General features: G+C 36.4%; 1 protein-coding gene, 1 long non-coding RNA gene and 1 pseudogene across 4 annotated transcripts; 2 read left to right on the top strand and 1 right to left on the bottom strand.

Moving 5' to 3' along the window:
* LOC120124079 lies at window positions 1–1,086 on the top strand. The gene is made up of 3 exons (XR_005516250.1): window positions 1–402; window positions 533–845; window positions 976–1,086. It is a non-coding gene; the product is annotated as an uncharacterized LOC120124079 (long non-coding RNA).
* Window positions 1,087–1,739: 653 nt separating this feature from the next.
* On the top strand, window positions 1,740–16,902 carry LOC120124077 (annotated as a pseudogene).
* A 327-nt stretch (window positions 16,903–17,229) lies between these two features.
* Window positions 17,230–18,511, bottom strand: LOC120124078. Of its 3 annotated transcripts, none has more exons than XR_005516249.1 (3): window positions 18,415–18,511; window positions 17,695–18,023; window positions 17,230–17,616 (listed from the first exon to the last, which is right to left on the bottom strand). XR_005516249.1 is itself a non-coding variant. In XM_039142832.1 (3 exons), exons 2-3 carry the CDS (start codon window positions 17,752–17,754, stop codon window positions 17,290–17,292), a joined length of 378 nt encoding a protein of 125 aa, XP_038998763.1. In that variant the 5' UTR covers window positions 17,755–18,023; window positions 18,415–18,511; the 3' UTR covers window positions 17,230–17,289. The 3 variants fall into 3 exon arrangements, 2 of the variants coding, with proteins under 2 accessions (XP_038998763.1, XP_038998764.1); XM_039142832.1 differs by having other exon boundaries at window positions 17,704–18,023; XM_039142833.1 differs by having other exon boundaries at window positions 17,704–18,019.
* Window positions 18,512–18,806: the final 295 nt, after the last annotated feature.

Here is an 18,806-nt window from a genome sequence, read left to right as displayed (position 1 = left end):
TCACTCCAGGACGTCCAGACACACCGTTTTCCCTCTCCCACCTTGAAAAAAGAAGTTGCCAATTAGGCATTTTGCTCTTATGGGTTGGTTTGCCGCGCTCCAAGCCTAACCCAGACCGGAACGATTTTTTAAAACAAATTCCATATCATTGAGGTTTGAAATATGGTTGTTTTCAGTACTCGTGCATGCTCTATTCTTTGATTTCCTAGGGTTTACATAGGTAGCGTATTCTGTTACATTTTCCATTATCGAAGTTATTTTTCAACTTTGACCGGTGTTAAGTGGGTATTTGATTTCTTTTTCTATATTTTATTACTTGGATTGGAGGCACACGTTCAAATTTAGCATACTATGAAGAATGCCAGTTCAACATTGTTTTGGAGACGCACATTAAAGTTTCTGGTATGCATTTGATTCAAGTTTCATTATATTAAAGAATAGCGAACATATTGGGTTTCTTTCTTTCTTTGGATTTCCAATTATGAACGCTTTTCATTTTCTGAAGTTTGGAAATTAATTGCTTTTGATGTAGGATGCATCACTTTTTATAGGAATTTCAACTGAGGAGATTATGAAGAATGTAAATAGTACAAAGCCTGAAGTGAAGCGAGCTTCAATAAATAACATTCTTGATAGAGCCAGACTGAAGTATATTTTTGTCCCGATGAGGGGTAAACTTTCTTTTTTCCCCCCAACTAAATCAATGTTAATTATGTTATAGTTAAGTGTTGACTTGTTTATGGAAGTTATTATCATTATTTGGTCATGCCTATTAGATAGTACTGGATGGAATTGTTCATTCTGGTGGATATATGTGTGGATGCTCATTTCGTAATTTATCCCAAGTAAGTCACTCAACTGTTCTAATTACTATTGTTGTTTGTCCTGTCAGTGCTTAGTTTTCAGGTGCATTAATATTCTCTGAATGGTTGTGTGGTGTGCGAGTAGGTGCTGAGTGTCTATGAGTATGAGCAGTATGCTGGTGCCAAAACCAGGCATCCAAATAATCACATATCTTGGAGAATAGAAGGCTAAATATTATCTTGTTCAATAACTAAAGACTGCTCAACTCAGCATTTTGTAATAATTTATGTTTGATTGGTTTATCTTGGTTAGGTATAATTCTATCTCACCCGGTTGTTTATTTATTTATTATTATTATTTGAGTTTGTTCTAGTTTCATTTCATGTAATTTCCAAAAGTAAAAGAAACAAATAGATGATAATTCAATTAGAGAACTGTCATTTTAGTTGAATTTACCTCCCTTTTATTGGCAATTCTATTTAGGGTCTCAAGCTTTCAAGTCTAGTTAAGGAAATAGACCAAATACGACTGTAATGTGAAATATCTAGGATTAGGTTGTTTGCTACGTGTACATAGTAGCTTATGCGATACATCCAATGCTTGTAAATTTTAACATGGAAATTTACAGCAGTGTAATAATGGAAATTAACTCCAAATGGGAAAAAGTGAATTGATATAGATTCTATCGGACGGTAGCAATTGCATTCGAGGTAACTTCCGTCAGATCTGGTTGGCATGTGTAAAGTTTAAGTATATAAGGTAAGTGGACCACTCAAGAAACGCATGCACGGGTAGAAGAAACAGCGCAGACTCTTCTGCCCTATCTTGTGTAGTTATGCTATAAGAATCCTTGATAACCTTTTCCCTTTTTTCTGCCTTCTCATTGTGTTGGAAGTCGAGATAAATTTGAAGTGTTTGAGATTAAATCTATCATGCCTATCAGTATAGATATTGTCAACCTTCTTTAAGAGATTTATTTTCATATCTGTCAGTGAAGAGCTTCATTTTATTTCTGCTATTGTTCAAGTTTTGACATGCGATTATGTTCTGCAGCTAGTCTTCAGCAGAGTTACAGAAAGGTAGAAGCAGAGAAGAAACATAACATCAAACCACCTAGTTTGCCTAATTTTGTAAGGTAAACTAATATACATTTTTGGCGACTTCTTTTTCTAGAGATTTCAGTGTTTCACATTTTTTTTTTAAAAATAAATAAATCTTATGTATCCCTTTCATATGGTCAGATTTCACTGAATTCATTTTCTTGGTGTTTAAACTGGATAAGGATTCTACCCTATTGTTTTTTAATGGGTCCAAAGGGAATTGAATCTAGCATTTGAGTGTCATGTTTGCCATTTCAATTTAGTTCTCATAAGCATTGTTGGATGGATTTTTTTTAATTAATTTACAAGATTGCATGATTATTGATAATTCTTGAAGAGGGATTTTATCTGAGTTTCTACATTCCTTATAAGATGGCTTGTTTTGTTCATTTTCTTTTCCATAGCTCACTAACATTTTACCTTATTGTAGGCGTACCTCAGTCATGCAACGAAAGAGAACTGTTGATGGTGGCGTGAAGAGAAGGTATGCTATGGGGCATATATTGTTCTTTCTCTCCATGTAAAATTTAGATAAACATGAATTAAGTTGAAATTTCTTTAAATTGTTTGCAGGGGTAACGACTTTCATCGGTCACTTTTTATGCCAAATGGACTTCCAGATGGGGCTGAATTGGCGTATTTTATCAAAGGACAGGTGCAATGGTTTATAGAAAATAATATGGTTGATTAGCAATAATTTTATGCCGAGTATTGACTGAAAGTCTAACAGACTTTTAACCGGAAGTACCTTGAAGGCTACAAACAGGGGAACGGTATAGTCTGTGAATGTTGTGAGAGAGAGGTAAGTTTCTAATTCATTATCAAGATGCAAGATAAGCTCTCTCATCTAATATTTTTGTTTAATTTGTTTTCGTGTGAGCAGCTTAGCCCTTCACAGTTTGAAGCACATGCAGGATTGGCTGACAGAAGGCGACCGTAAGTGGTCTTTAGAGAATTTGATATTTTCGTTAGAATGTTGGGTTCATTCATTTTTTATCTTTTTACTTTTCCATTTTTACACAGGTATCATAACATCTATACATCTAATGGACTGACGCTTCATGACATAGCCTTGTCATTGGCAAATGGACAACGCATTACAACTGGTTGCAGTAATGATATTTGTGCAATTTGTGGAAATTCTGGAGATCTTCTTCTTTGTCGTGAATGTCATCTGGCTTTTCATACTGGTGCGTAAGTTTCTTTTTATTTTGAGCTGTTTCTTCTTAGTTTAGGTTTTTGTTGAGATTGGTACTTAGTTTAAAAATGGCATTTTGAAATATTTAACATTGGGCGGCCAATATCCAACGATACTTCATGAGATATATTCATTTACAATATACTGCATTGGGATCTGCATTTAAAGCTCTAACCCGTTTTGTGCTTTCATGCCTAATGATTATCATGATTGGCTCCTCCAAATTGTTTTCAAACACAAACGGTGGAGGCACATGTATGCTTAAATTTTTGTCATTTTATGTCTAAGTTGTGAAATATATTCAATTTATCTTGTGCCTGATTATCTTTTTGGTCTAAGGTTCTCTTTCATCATTTATTCCATCGAATTTCTTTCTTGCAGCTTGTTTGAAAATAGAGCACCTTCCTGAAGATGACTGGCATTGTGCAAATTGTGCTGATAAAAAGGGTCTTGGTAGGAAGATGTCTCAGGAGAAGCTTCAAGGATAGTGAGGCCAATTGTGATACGACTGACAAGAGTTGTTAAAGCACCAGAATTTGAAATTGGTGGTTGTGCTGTTTGCAGGTTGGGTACCTCTGTATTTTTTCCTATCATTCTGGTATTCTGTCTCTAAGCATATCTATATTCTTAGAATATGAGCTTCATTGTGTGACTAATCCTCCAATGGATTCATATGTATGAGTGTTACACACACATGTTTGTTTACAGTCCACTCATAGGCATTTTGGAGTTGAAACTAGTGGATTGTTGATAGAGAGGTGTTTTAAGAGTCAATGATCTCTCAATAGTTTCTTTTTTGAACTTTTTGTTCCCCATTTATTTGTGCATTTCTTACATGTTTACTGCTTTTAGTCTTATCCCTTATTGATATTTGTGTTATGAGACAAGGCTAACTCTTAATTGTTTTTATAGGGAGTACGACTTTAGTTCCACTACCTTTGATGATCGGACAATTATTCTTTGTGACCAAGTATGTGCAGTTTACTCATCCTATTTCTATCCTAGCAAGTATTTTCTTTGGTATAGCGTCATCATTTTCTTTTGTCCTGTCTCAGTGTGAGAAGGAGTTCCATGTTGGATGCCTGCGTGATAGTGGAAAATGTGATTTGAAAGTAAGTCTGAATTGCACTTGCAGTTTCATTTTTAATTAATACACACACACACTAGTTGATGCATTTACCAATTTGTTTTTCCTCCACACAACAGGAAATTCCCAAGGATAAATGGTTCTGTTGTGATGACTGTAAAAGGATTCATGGGGCTCTCCAGAATTCTGTTTCCAGTGGGGTGCAGATAATTCCTGCTTCATTTTCTAATATAATCAAAAGAAAGCATTTAGGAAAAGGATTTTTAATTGATGAAGCCAGAGATTGTGTTCAATGGCGAATACTAAGTGGAAAGAGCCATTATCCCGAAGACTTGCCATTACTTTCGAGGGCTTCTTCCATATTTCAAGTAAGTTTTTGCTGAGATGAAACATATTAGCATTCAATATATTATCCTAGTTGCTTGTTGGGTCGTAATATTGTACTACCTTTCCACCTAACTTTTTTTTTAAATATATTTTACCTTTTAACAAACTTTTTAGTCCTGAAATGGGAGCTTGTTGTGTACAATAAATGTTAACCAAGCTTTTTCAAATTTAAATTTTGAACCTAGCTCGGTGTCATGAGTAATTATGGCTTTGGAACAACATGTTTAAAAAACTTGTTGGAGTGAATTCAGATGTGCTCAGAGCCTTAAGACACATTTTCAGAATTAATTCTTTTTGTGTTTATGTTATGATTCATACAAACTTGTGTTTCAAATTGATGATTCAGCTTGTCGAAGGGAAACTGAAACCTCTCAGCTCATCAAAGGGGGGCTGAAACCTTAGGACTCATTAAAAGAGAGACTATGATCTTTTACGGTTTTGATAAAAATTCTAACTTATTTTTTTATTCCATTCTCACTTATCCCCGTAAATAGAGGTTACATAGTTCATTTGAAAGACTTATTAATCAAGTAATACTACCAAAAAAAGACTTCTATAAAGCACGAAATACTCATAATTAGAATCTTTAATACTTCCCAAACAAAATTGATCTCCTTTAAAATAATAGTAATAATACTTTCTTTTCCTAAAAATAAAATATTCTTTCCCTAGAAATAATTACCTTCATGTAACCTAAAACATAATCAAAGTAACAATACTTCTCATCCACGCCTCAGCATATAGTTTTAGTTAAAAGCAATTAAAGTTCTTAAGCATACAATCATAACTAGGTTGGGATACAAAAAAAGTTGCCAATCATATATGATAAGATCAATTATATTTTTAATTTTTTTGCACGTATTATTTATGGCTGGTAAATTGTATTTGGACCTAGTTTAATAGAGGAAAAATTGTACTTCTCAAATCAAACTTATTAAAGGCCACCCATATGAATTGCTAAAATTACAGCTGAGGTTAAGTTAGAAATTAAAACTAAATTTATGTTGGAACTGAATCTGATTACACATTCATAAGTCTTTTTTTTTTGAAGTTACAAGTTAACAACTATACGAGAAGTTACAATTTGGAATACTCATCAAAATAAAGCTTGGTTAAACCCACTCATAATGATATTTGAACCAAGGACCTCAAGGTTCACAGAGACTCTTCCTTGCAATCAAGCCAAACTATGTGACTTTTCTGAATATGCCCATGTATATACAGCTGCCTTTAGATTTGTTGATTATCCTTTAGATATTATGGCTAGTTCAATTGTACTTGTAAGTGACAGTTAATTGTCTGCTCAAGTTATTTGTCCTTCCTTTTTGACAGGAATGTTTTGATCCCATTGTTGCAAACTCTGGTCGTGATTTAATTCCTGCAATGGTCTATGGGTTTGCATCTCATTCTTTCCACTTCCTACCTTTTGGGCAGTTCTTGTGTCTATTTTCATTTTTGGCTTTACTGAGAAAAAAAATATGATTAGAAAAAGGTGCTATCAAGAAAATGTGTTTATGTGTATGTGTTAAGAGGATATTTTGTTTGATTTTTTTACAATTTGTGCACCTTTATGATACTGCAAGTACTAGAATTTTTAAGACAAACAATTTACTAGTGATCTGGCTTGTTCTGATTGGATCTGATTACTTTTTTTTAATCTCTTTTCAGGAGAAATATATCTGGAAAAGAGTTTGGCGGAATGTATTGTGTGCTGTTGCTTTCTAGGTATATTGCTCTCTCTCTCACACACACCCTCTGGTTGTTTTCTTCTTATTTTGGGTGTGGGGTATAGTCTTGTTTTCTATCTATCACTTTATTGTGTGAATTTATACATGTCGGTGTATATTTGCAGGTCTGTTGTTGTATCAGCTGGTCTTCTCAGGATATTTGGTCGGGAGGTTGCCGAGCTCCCTATAGTGGCAACAAGCAGAGAACATCAAGGAAAAGTAAGTTCCTTAACTGATTTAACTACGACTGTGATTTGTTCCCGCTGTCAACCTCAATATGTCTTTTGGTCTTTTTGAAGTTTAATACAATACTTCTATGTTGAACATTTACAGATATGTTACATTAAAACCTGTTACATGAATCCATTCAAAACATGAATGACTATACCACTTATGGACCAAGCAAACATTTAATCATCATCATATCTGATCTTGTTATAGGGCTATTTTCGGGCATTATTCGCTTGTATTGAGGCATTTTTAACTTTCCTGAACGTGGAAAACCTCATGCTCCCTGCAACTGAGGAAGCTTTGTCAATTTGGAAAAAGAAATTTGGTTTTGAAAAGATGAATGAACAGCAAGTAAGTGCTGTTTTAAATCTTTGTAATTTGATAAACAAAAATTATTTAAGCTTAAGCACAACCACTGTGAACTTTATTTTTGTCTTCAGTTGATGAATTACCAGAAGCAGCTGCAACTGATGCTTTTCAAGGGAACATCAATGATGGTAAAAAAGTTGCAGGTGATTCCAATAACTCTATCAATTTTTTCGAAAACTTGCTATCGGAATTGTTAGCCAGGTTTGGCAATGGCCTTAGCAGTACTTTTAATTTGAGTTGGACTTTCTTCCTTTAGTAGATTTTTCCTTTTGTTTCCATAACCAAACAAGCATTGCATGCATTTAGGGGAGAAAAAACTTCTTTTGCTCATTTTTAAGCCTTTTGAATATGTGAAAAGCATATTAGAAAAAAGAAGGAACATATTATGCTTAAAAAAACATGCTAAGCAGGATATCTACATAATTTGAAGGTAATTAGGGAGGTATAATGTGAAAAATGGTATTTATTTGAACTAATTTTCCCCCTAAATAATAACATAGAATAATATGAAGATATAACAAGACAGAAATCTAAAGAATTATATGAAACTATAGAATTTGAATGTACTCGAGTAAGAAGCTGCATCCAACCCCTCACCCCAACTATCAATTCTTCTAAAATTTAAATACAAGTATGAAAAAAATGTGTCACAATACATAAAATATATTATTGCTATATAAATTTATAGTAAATGCTCGAATTTAAATTTATTCCATCGTATGCGAATTGGGCCTTCAATGGAATTTATTTTTTAATTTAAAATTTGATTGTAAAATATATTAAAACGAATCTAATAAAAAATATTTTTAAATAGTAAAATACAAGGCGGCAAGTGAACTCCCAAAACCCTCACAAAATCTCTTTCCCTTTTCCATTTGAAGCGTCCATCCAAGTGAAAGGAAAGCGCAGAAAGAAACATTTATCCCTCGTTTTCAGAAAACGTATTCATGCACTCCACATTTCTTCTATTTGAAATTATCTGAAATATTTTCTCCTAAGATCAACTTCGTTTTCTCACTCTGATCTCTGTCCTACTTAAATTTTACTTATTAAATTCTGTTTGGCAGCCCTGCAATGATATAAGGTTTTCTTTTTGTTCGCCCAAGGCTGATTTTAAAGTATTTGATTCTTCATCGAATGTTAATGAGGCGTCCAATTATATACCAGCAGCGCCTATTATTCTACCTAATGGAGTATGGAAGCAGGTCTGCCACTTAATTTTTAGATTATTTTAATCTTCATATTTTCATTTAGATTTTGAGTTTCTATCTACATTTGCTAACTTATTACGGTTACATTTCTGGTTGAAATTACATAGATTCCGGGGGGAGTTACTGCTGCTAAGGGATTTAAAGCTGTGGGCTTATATGGTGGATTACGTGGCAAAGGAGAAAAACCTGATCTTGCGCTTGTCACTTGCGACGTCGATGCCAATGTTGCAGGTGGAATTTTTAGTTGCTTATTCTATAGATAGAAAAACCTGAATATGTCTTCTTTATTTCTCTTCTTTATAAATTATTTGGGTAAGTTTTTTTGAAAATACGGTTGAGTTTTCAGGCTGTGCTCTAGAACTCATTTGGAATGTTTTTCCAGGGACACTTACTACAAATATGTTTGCAGCAGCACCGGTGGTGTACTGCAAAAATGTGTTGAATAGCATGAAAACAGTACGTCAGATTGGCTATCTTATTGATCCTTGTATAGTAGGGACAATCTTCTTGTAGATTTAGTCTTGAACTGAAGTAACAATTTGATTTCAAACTAGATGTTCTTTGTGGTATTATATAGTCCTACCTTTTATATGGCTAATTACTAAATCATGCATCTTATCAGGCACGTGCTGTGTTAATAAACGCTGGTCAAGCCAATGCAGCAACGGTTTGTAAAACTAGCACTGTTTTCTTTTTCTTTACTCTGTGTTTGGTCAGAGGGAAAGAGGTAAAAGAAAGAGGGTGGTTGTTGAAACTACCCCCACCCCACCCCACCTCCCATCATTTGGTAGGAGGGAAGTAAAATGAGTTTATTTGCTCCTCTCCTTTTCATCCAATGTGGGTGGAAACACTCTTTCAACTTAAATTAAAAATTTTATTTGCACCTCTAACCTCTCCTTTTTCCACCTTTCCTCACCCTTTTCCTTTCATCCATTTTCTTTCCTTTTTACCAAACATAGTGTTAGTCTTCATCTTTTCCCAAGTGCTTTCCAGTGAGTGCATTTTAAACGTGCTTCGTTTCTTATACAATTTAAGCATGGGAAAAGACTCCATGTTTCACTCTTTTCTTATCGTTTGAGCATTCTAACATGCCAGAATGAATCAAATTTTACATGGCTAATTGACTTTCCGATGGTTTTCAGGGTGACGCTGGTTATCAGGATGTGATAGAATGTGCAAATGCCCTTGCTACAGTATGCAACTATTAGAGCATAAAGTCCCTTGTTCAGTTTTGATCTTTGTACAGGCTGCATTCTTTTCGCCAACTTTTTTTGTTTACAATTTCGCAGATCTTGCAAATAAAGCCCGAGGAAGTGTTGATTGAATCCACTGGTGTGATTGGTCAGAGAATAAAGAAGGTGCAAACCCTTTTTTGTTTTTGCCTTGAATATGTGCATCCTATTTATATCCTTTCCTGTTATGGTGACCTATTAATTCCATTTAAGTGAACTTCGGTGATATTCTTTTGACCAGACTGATAATACAATCCATGGATCATAATGTCATATGCAGGAAGCACTTTTGAGTTCACTCCCAAGGCTAGTTAATTCGCTATCACCGTCTGTTCAGGGGTACTACTTATTCTTTATTTATTTTGGTGGTTTACATACTTACGTAAAGGACTAGAGACATGGATATGATGAAGTTGCTATGTTGTTAATTTTCCTTCGTTGGTAAGTTATAAATAGAACATGAGGCCTAATGCTTAGTTGAGCAGGAAGTAACTTGCATATAAATATTTCCAAAATTACAATTAGAACATGGTATTACTAAATATTCTAAGAAGAAAGTGAGAATTGGAATGAGGAGAGAACATAAGTTTTGTTCGAATTGCTTTTTATAGGCTGAGAATTACAAAAGTAAAGTTTAACTAGATATTTTTTCCTACCCTTTGTCTCCTAAAAATGTTGATCTTATCTTCTAAGAAGATAAGTCTTAATCATAAAATACAAGTAATTACAATTAGAATTTATGATAAACAAAAACTCATTTTCTAGTAGCTTTTAAATTACGACAGCTTTCCACACTCCCCCTCAAGCTGCCTGTATACGTTGTACAAACCCAGCTTAGCTTTGAGTCCATTAAAGCTCGTTCTTGGAAGAGCTTTGGTAAGAATATCTCTAAGCTGCTATTGAGTAGGTATATAGTTTAGTTCCGCAGTACCATTGTTGACCTTTTCTGAAACAAAGTGTCTGTTAATCTCCACATGATTTGTTTGGTCATGATGAACATGATTTTTAGCAATGCTTATGGTTGGTTGATTGTTACATTGTATCTTGAAGTGATCCTTTGGATCAATCTTTTAACTTTTTAATAGATTTTGAATCCACATCTCTTCACAAATTCATGAAGCAAGTGCTCGAAATCAGCTTCTGCACTACTTCTTGAGACTACGAATTGCTTTTTGCTTCTCCATGTGATTAGATTGCCCCAGTGAATACTCCAGCAAAGTTTGTATCAGTGAATACTTCTACCTCTCAGTTTTCACTCTTTTTAAAGGGTAATCTGTGACTTGGAGTCATTTATAGGTATCTTAGGATTGATTAACAACCTCTACGTGTTTTTCAAGTGGATCATTCATATGTTGGCTGGCAATGCTTACCGAGTATGCAATGTCTGGTCTTATATGTGAGAGATACATCAACTTGCCGACTAACCTTTGGTATTGGTCTTTGTTAACTGGAACTCCTTTACTCTTCCTTCATTTTAGATTGGGATCCATGGGAGTTTCTGCTGGTTTGCACCAAAGCACACATGTCTAGTTTAACAAGCATAGAACATGCTTTCTCTTAGAGATCACAATTCTTGTTCTGGATTGAGCCACCTCCATCCCTAGAAAATACTTGAGAGCATCAAGGTCTTTGATTTTTAAGTCAGCAGCAAGCAACCCTTTTAGCTTGATTATTTTATTTGTGTCATCTTCTGTTATAATAATATCATCACCATAGACAATAAGAATGGTCTTATTACCTTTTGAGGAGGTTTTCACGAACAAGGTATGATCAACTTGACTCTGGTTGTATCCATAAGTAACCACTGCTTTGGTAAACTTGTCAAACTGTTTTAAGATCGTAGAGAAATTTCTTCAACTTGCACACTTTGTTACCATCTGACTGACTTTGCCTGGAGGTATCTCCATGTACACATCGTCAAGATCCCTATTTAATAAGGCATTCTTGATATAAAAACCACTCTTCGTTTACTGCTAATGACAGTAGTACTCGAACTGTGTTTGGTTTAGCGACATGAGAAAATGTCTCTTGATAATCTATCTCATATGATCAAGTGAACTATCTTTCCACTAGTCTCATTTTGAACCTTTCAATACCACCATTTGCATCCCAAGGTAGTTCTATGATGGTCCAAGTATTATTGTTTTCTAAGGCTTTAATTTCGTTTTCAACTGCCTTTCTCCATACTAGAATCTTCAAGGCTTCCTAAATTGATTTCAGAATCCGTATACCATCAAGTGATGTAGTGAATGCTTTATAATTTAGAAGCAGTTTTTTATAGTCTACACATCTTTCAATAAGATGATTAGTACATTTTCGTATGCCTATTCTCTAAGCAGTGAACAGTTCTAAGTTATCTCCAAAAGGAATAAGTGAATAATTAGGTGAAGATTCCATACCTGTGTTAATTAGCTTTTAAATTGCGACAGCTTTCCACAACTAAAAAGTGTGCATAACCATTTGTGGTCTCATTGTGGTTGTTCAGGGCAGATTCTGCTGCAGTGGCAATTACCACAACTGACCTGGTTAGCAAGAGTGTGGCTATTGAATATGAGGTAAGTAACAGTTTTAAAGGGATAACAATTTAATATCTATAATTGTATATTTTTTCTTCTCAGAAACGAAAATATTTGCCCATTTATATGGTAGCATTGTCTCAGAGCCATAGAACTTGAAGGTTTCTTATTTGTTTTTTATAGAAGTTGGAGGTCTCATTAAAAACTCCCTTCGTATTCGTTCACATACTAAGAAGTATGTTAGTGAACATTGGAAGGAAGAAAAGAGTACCTCAAAGTTTATTAATAATAATACCCAATACGAAAGGTTACACGTAATATCCTCTATGGTGATATACACCATTACAACAACCACCTTAACCTCATATAACCTCAACCAAAATCACAGTCAATCACCTTGTTACTAATTACACCTCCAACAATAGGATTTAAACAACGCAACATAACATAATACAAAAGAAAAGCAACACCTGCAACCATATAAACTAAATCAAACCACAAATAGAAAGACGATATCTAATGAGATTCGTCTTCTTCAGGAGCCCAAGAGTTCAGCTCGAATGAAGGCTCTATCTCATGCACCATGATCTTGAAGTAGTTGTCATCAACTTTCAATTCCAAAGTCGCATCAATTCTCGCACCAGCCTTTGCGAGGACTTGAATTTTTGCCCGATCAAAGGATGATGGTGACTGACAGCTTTCATCGATTGCTAGTAATTGACCCCAACTATCAGCAATGTTCTTGAAGGTATCCCAATTCCATGCATGAAACGGGACACCCTCGCATACTAACCATACTTGGCGACACTCCAATACCAGACTCTCTGACCAAGCTTCCACTATGGAGAACCACTCTGCGAGAGTCTCTGATTTAACGTTCTTCACACTTCTCAATGAAGCAGAGTCTTCGAAAATCAATAATACCGCATTTCTAGCGGCTCTCATTAAGGAGAAGCCAGTGAGGCCCTTCGCATGCATTTGTCTAGCGAGATGACTGATTTTGATGAAGTTTTTACACCACCCCACTAGACAATTACTCAACACCTGAAGTTTTTCTTTATCAATAATACCTTCAACTTTATAATGATTCTTCCTCGAATCATATTCCATCCCGGACTTGTGGAGAACACCTTTGGAAGACTTTCTCCAATAGGAATGACGAGGTTTGAATTTAGCTAAAGAAACACTAATTTTGCTGCCATCGATATAAGAGCCATTCATTTTTGAGGTCGCTCTCCTTGCTTCTTCGATTGCAGCGAAGCGAATGAAACCAAAGCGAACTCCTTTTGCATTTCTTTTATTTGGAATAAAAGCATCAAGAACCCGACCATGTGAACAAAATAACGATCCAAACCTCTTCCAATGGATCTTCTCTGGTAAGTTTTCAACAAATAACGTGTAACATCCAGACTTATCACCATTGCACTCCTTTGTGGTAAATTCCCTGGATCCGTCGTTGACACCATTAACTGCATACTTTTCGTCGCAACACCCAGTTTTAACAGGCACGTGAATACTTGGAGATGCTAGAGAAGCTGGATTTGGCAATGGCAGTACTGGAGGAACAGGAGCATCAGAATTAGAAATTATATCTCTTTTAACAACAAGATTCTTCCTTGCCATCTCAATGTGTAAAAGGGACTTCAACTTAGAATCAAAAACCATTTTCTGAAGAGCATCCTTGGCAGCAACTGCAAATTCTGCATTTGAGAAGAGAGTGAAACCCTTAGGCTTTTCTCCCTTATAGCTCAAATGAGAATCTTCAAAACTTGAAAGCCATCTTAGAAGATTCTGCAGTTCTCTCTCTTTGACATCTCCAGGCAGACCCATAATGAAGATAGTACGACTCGTCATGATGAGAAGGGAGAGATGGCGGAGAAATCGCGGCTGCAGAGGATGAAGGAGTTTGGCCCTTCGATCTCTGCTGGACAGAAGGGATAATTCTAGCACCCGGCATGAAGAATAACTGTTGAAGTTAAACAACCCAGAGACTAGACGGAACTATCTTGGTTGCGCCCGGCCATGGAGGCTGTGACAGCCGGCGAAAAAAGAAGGGTGGAGGTGATGAACAGGTAAATCTTGAACCTGAAGACAGATGAACTCTGTAGATATCCAGTCAAAAACTAAAACACAAAAAAAGGCCACGGGTCTGGATAGTAGGAAAAACTTGTTTTGTTCGCGAGAATACGGCAAGCCCAGTGGAAAGAAGAAGTATTGGCGAAGAGACGCTGGCGTGAATTGAAAAACAAGGCGTAAAGATCTTCGTCAGAGAAGAATTTGCGTCACCAACAGCTGATAGTCTAAGGGCCTCGTCCAAGATCCACTGAGTTTACGGGTCACCGTGACGTAACGCTGCCTAGATCCGGGATGGTGGCATCGAGACGAACAAACCTGGAAGTTTTGATGGTCAACAGCCACCGGACGTGACGGCCGACGCGGTGTCTAACGGCTGCGGCGGGTGGCGGACGACGGCGGCGGACAATGGGTAGATGTCGGAGGGGAGAAAAAATTTCAACAACGCCTGGGTCGTGGATATTTGAAATTTGAAAAACACCTAGGTTAGAGAGAAGCTAGAGCTTCTCTCACTAACACGTGATAGCATTGCTTTTATAATAAATAAATAAATAAATGCTGGTGAACCACAAATGGGTATGATATGAAGCATTCCTTGAAGGTTTCTTATGAATCTAGTCTTTCTTTAAATGCATCTGATCATGTATAACTAATTATTTTCTAAGGTTGGAGGGACGACTATAAGAATTGGGGGAATGGCAAAAGGTTCTGGGATGATCCACCCTAACATGGCAACGACGCTCGGTGTAAGTCTTTCAAGTGTTTCTAGCTTTTCTATAGGATGTAACTCCAATTCTATTCTCAAGGCTGATAAGTCTTCCAGGTAATAACAACTGACGCGTTTGTTGAAAGTAATATCTGGAGAAAGATGGTTAAGGTTGCTGTAAGCCGCAGTTTCAACCAAATCACTGTATGTAATTTCATTTCTTTAATCCCCCCTGTAACTTATTTCAACTAGGTAACATCTTAGTTTAATGATCTCCTTTTCTTCCATGGCTTGGCTTAATCTGTTTCCACTTGTTTTTAACAAGGTTCTTTTATTCTTTTTTCTGTAGGTTGATGGAGGTACCAGTACCAATGATGCTGTCATTGCTTTTGCCAGTGGGTTATCTGGATCAAATTGCATCACTTCGATGAACACTTACGATGCTGTGCTACTTCAAGCAGGTCTTGATGCTGTAAGTTGGTTGCATTCGAGCTTTTCATTCATCCTATCCCGTTTAAATTAGATTTGTTAAATGTTGAATAAACAAATAGTATCCCTTGTGCAAACCTCCCGATTTATCCATACAACAAACTAAAGAGTTTTGGTTGCATTTCTTTGGAATGATGTCGCTTGTGTTAGTCTTTTGATCTTAGCAAGTGTTTGAAATGAGTTGCTTGAGGTTTTAATTTAACACATCTCTTTTCAGGTAATGCAAGGTCTTGCTAAATCAATAGCTTGGGATGGTGAAGGATCAACGTGTTTAATTGAGGTCTGCACTCTTCAGTTCTTTATTCCCTCTATTTTTGGACCAACGGAATTATCTTTCTTACTGAATGAACCCTGATGCTAAGCCACTTCAACTAATTTCTTGTTCTGATAATATAGAGTAATGCATTTAAATTTAGGCAACAAATTCTCCTGGGTGGTATATTTGTGTTTTCCCCTTATATGGGGTCCTTGAATGGTCTTAGCCAAAGCTAACCTAGAGATGCAGGTCACGGTAAGAGGTGCCAAAGGAAACGATGAAGCAGAAAAGATTGCTCGTTCTGTGGCTGCTTCTTCACTTGTTAAGGTATGAAATTTTAACATAAAATCCAACAGTTAATCATAGCATTGCCTAACATAAATTATGTCAGGCCGCCGTATATGGGAGAGACCCGAACTGGGGGCGAATGGCTACTGCTGCTGGCTGTGCAGGGATTTCTTTTGACCCAAAAAATCTCCAGATATTTCTTGGAGATATCATGCTCATGTTTGGTGGAAAACCAGTTCCATTTGACCGGTAAAGTTTTCTCTTGCTTGCTGTCAACCTCTCCTTCCAATGCCCGTTTTGAGATTTTAGTGGTTTGGGGCGAATATAGAAATTAGGCCCCTAATAACAAGTATTACAAAAAATGAATTAAAGAATAATTAAGTGAAAAAATAATTTAAAAATGTTCTTTAGTATCGCTATTAATTTTTTTAATGATGAGTAACAAAAAAAAAACAAAATGTAACGTTAAGTATGATTTTGAAGATAAATAATAATTGGATGGCCAAAACAGAAATAAAATAATAAGTGAGTGCTTAAATAAATAATTTATCCTTTTTAATTATATATGAATTTATAGTTTTAGTTCCTGAGCAAGTTGGGGCTGGGCGAGTGCCCCTTTTGCCCATGAGGGACGGGCCTGCTAAACAACATAAGATGACATGCTAGAAAGAAGTCAGACGATACATTTTGAGTTCAGTTGTTAAATCGTATGCACATTTTGCACTTAGCTAGTCATCAAGGAGAAAATACACGTTATTTAGTGGGGTTAGGAAGTGACCTTGTAAATAAATTCAAAACTTTATCATACCTAATCTGTAGTTTCCCCATATAATTTCAGGCTTGCAGCCAGCAACTATCTCATTAAGGCTGGTGAGACACATGGAACGGTGGAAATTAAAATTTCTCTTGGTAAGTTCCTCCGAGTTTGACTCAGATCATGCCCTTAATCCTGTATTCATCTTTACCCTCATAGGATTTTAATGTTTGTATTGAACTGCAACAGGGAATGGACTCGGATACGGTGCAGCATGGGGGTGTGACTTAAATTATGACTATGTCAAGGTAAATGCTGAATATACAGCATAAAAGACGCGCGGCCTGCTCAGATGCCTTTGTTCGTTCAGTATGTTTAACAGTACTTGCATAATTCGAACTGCAAATAAAATCTGCATTACCTCCATATGTTCTTCCACACAAGGGAAGCATGATGGAAGGAATAAACTAGGAATCAACGTCAATTTCTCAAGTGGTTCTATTCTGGAAGCATAGATTTGTTGCGAATAATGAACAATCAGTTTGCAGAATTATATGTTTCAGGTCTTCTCATTAAAGAGGTACTGGTAATATTTACAGAGCAGTCTTGATGGCTAACAAAACTTTCAAACCCATACGATTATCACAAACCCTTAAACAATTGCATTCAAGTAAATTGTTCCGATGACCATGATAGAGAAAGCTGAAAAGAGCTTTATTTATCTACAAGGACTGCAAAAAGCAAAGGGAGATATACTCAGTGCCTCCGCCACAGAGTAGTGCATGTTGGTTGGTGAGTTTCTCAGAAAACTGCTCCCACAGTAAGGGTTGGGACTGCCAACGTTGAAACCATCAAGGTTGATTAAGGAGTTGGATAATCTATCCTGATGAACCTCCGGCTGAGGTTTATAACTCCTATCGGAACTCCCACCACCCCCACAGCGCTGTTGTCTTTACCACCACCACTACCTCGTCCTGCATTGTTGCCTTTCTGCCCTTTCTTTCCATTTTTCTTCTTGTCATTCTTCTTCTTCTTTGATTTCTGCTGCTTTCTGTTTCCAACTGTATGCAATACAGACGTTGGTGGAGGATCGTAGACGTCAGGTGCCCATTTCACGGTTAGCTTCTTTGGTGTCGATCCCTGTTTCTCACGGCTACCTTTAAGGGCAGAAACTAGCTTCAAGGGAGCCTGTTAAAGGGTGAATGACAGCACAGATTCAGGAAACGAAACAACAATGGATCTACTTAAACTCAATGTGTAACAAACCTAACTCACGGGCAACAAAATTGTGCGGGAGTAAGACTGCACGGAATCCTCTGAGAACATTCGCTGCAATGCAGTTACAATTTCATCATCTTCAGCAGGCACAGAGAAGGAAATGATGCAGACTTGTCTAAACTCTTTCTCATGGGTTTGCTTTGATGTCCCTGTTCAGGCATGCCTTCACATTACTCCTGTTCGTATGGTCGTGAATCGATCCGTTAACACATCCATTCAACTAAGTAGAAACCTCAGCCTGCTTCCTGTCACTGATATCACCTTCCTCTCGAGATCCCATATCCATTTCCAATACCAACAAATAAAACAAGTCCTAGCTTCAATCAAAGAACAAACAACCATTGACACACTTTTAAACTTTCTAAACTATAATTTCAACAGATAGTGCATGAGAAAACCAAAACCTGAATCGGATCCCATTAGATTTATTAACAAAACTAAGAATCCAGCTAAATGTTTTCATAATATAATTAAGATGAACTCAGATCTGAAACACTGTAAACAAATAAGTAAATACAAATTAAAATTTCTCAAGAACGTTATTTATGATTAATCCTTTGACGAGTAGGGATTTAAAAAATCCATCACATATCCATCGTATCGTAAATATATAAAACAAACACAATGATCAAACTTTGAACCAGATATCAGCTAGATACCATTTCACCACACGTGCGTTTAGCACGTGCTAAGCGGATAAGGATATACCTTTATTTAGAAAGCTTCTGAAAGTGCAATCAAATTCAAAAATCTTAAGAAACCTCTGAGAAAAGCAACTCCAATTCAAGATCGAAAACCTAAGTTCTTTTTTACCGGATCGGACGATTACCACCACAAAAGAAACAAGAGACTCTGAAGGAAGACAGAAAAGAGAAAGGCGAGAAGATAGAGAATTCAAAATGATTTGGATGTGGGAAATGTTAACTGAGATTACCACGCCGATCACTCTTTTCGAGATGTTTCAAGCAATGGGAACATAAACCAGTATGAAAAGGAGTTAAAGAAGGGATCAGCCGGAGCAAAACCGATCCCAGAATAAACGGGGGCATATTATTGTATTATGCTCTTCGAACCCCCCCCCCCCTCCCCAAAAAAAATCG

Source organism: Hibiscus syriacus, unplaced genomic scaffold, assembly GCF_006381635.1.
Source record: "Hibiscus syriacus cultivar Baekdansim isolate YM2019G1 unplaced genomic scaffold, ASM638163v2 tig00110410_pilon, whole genome shotgun sequence".
Taxonomy (NCBI): domain Eukaryota; kingdom Viridiplantae; phylum Streptophyta; class Magnoliopsida; order Malvales; family Malvaceae; genus Hibiscus; species Hibiscus syriacus.
Note: the sequence above shows the minus strand (reverse complement) of the source record. Positions and strands in the feature narration are given on the sequence as shown.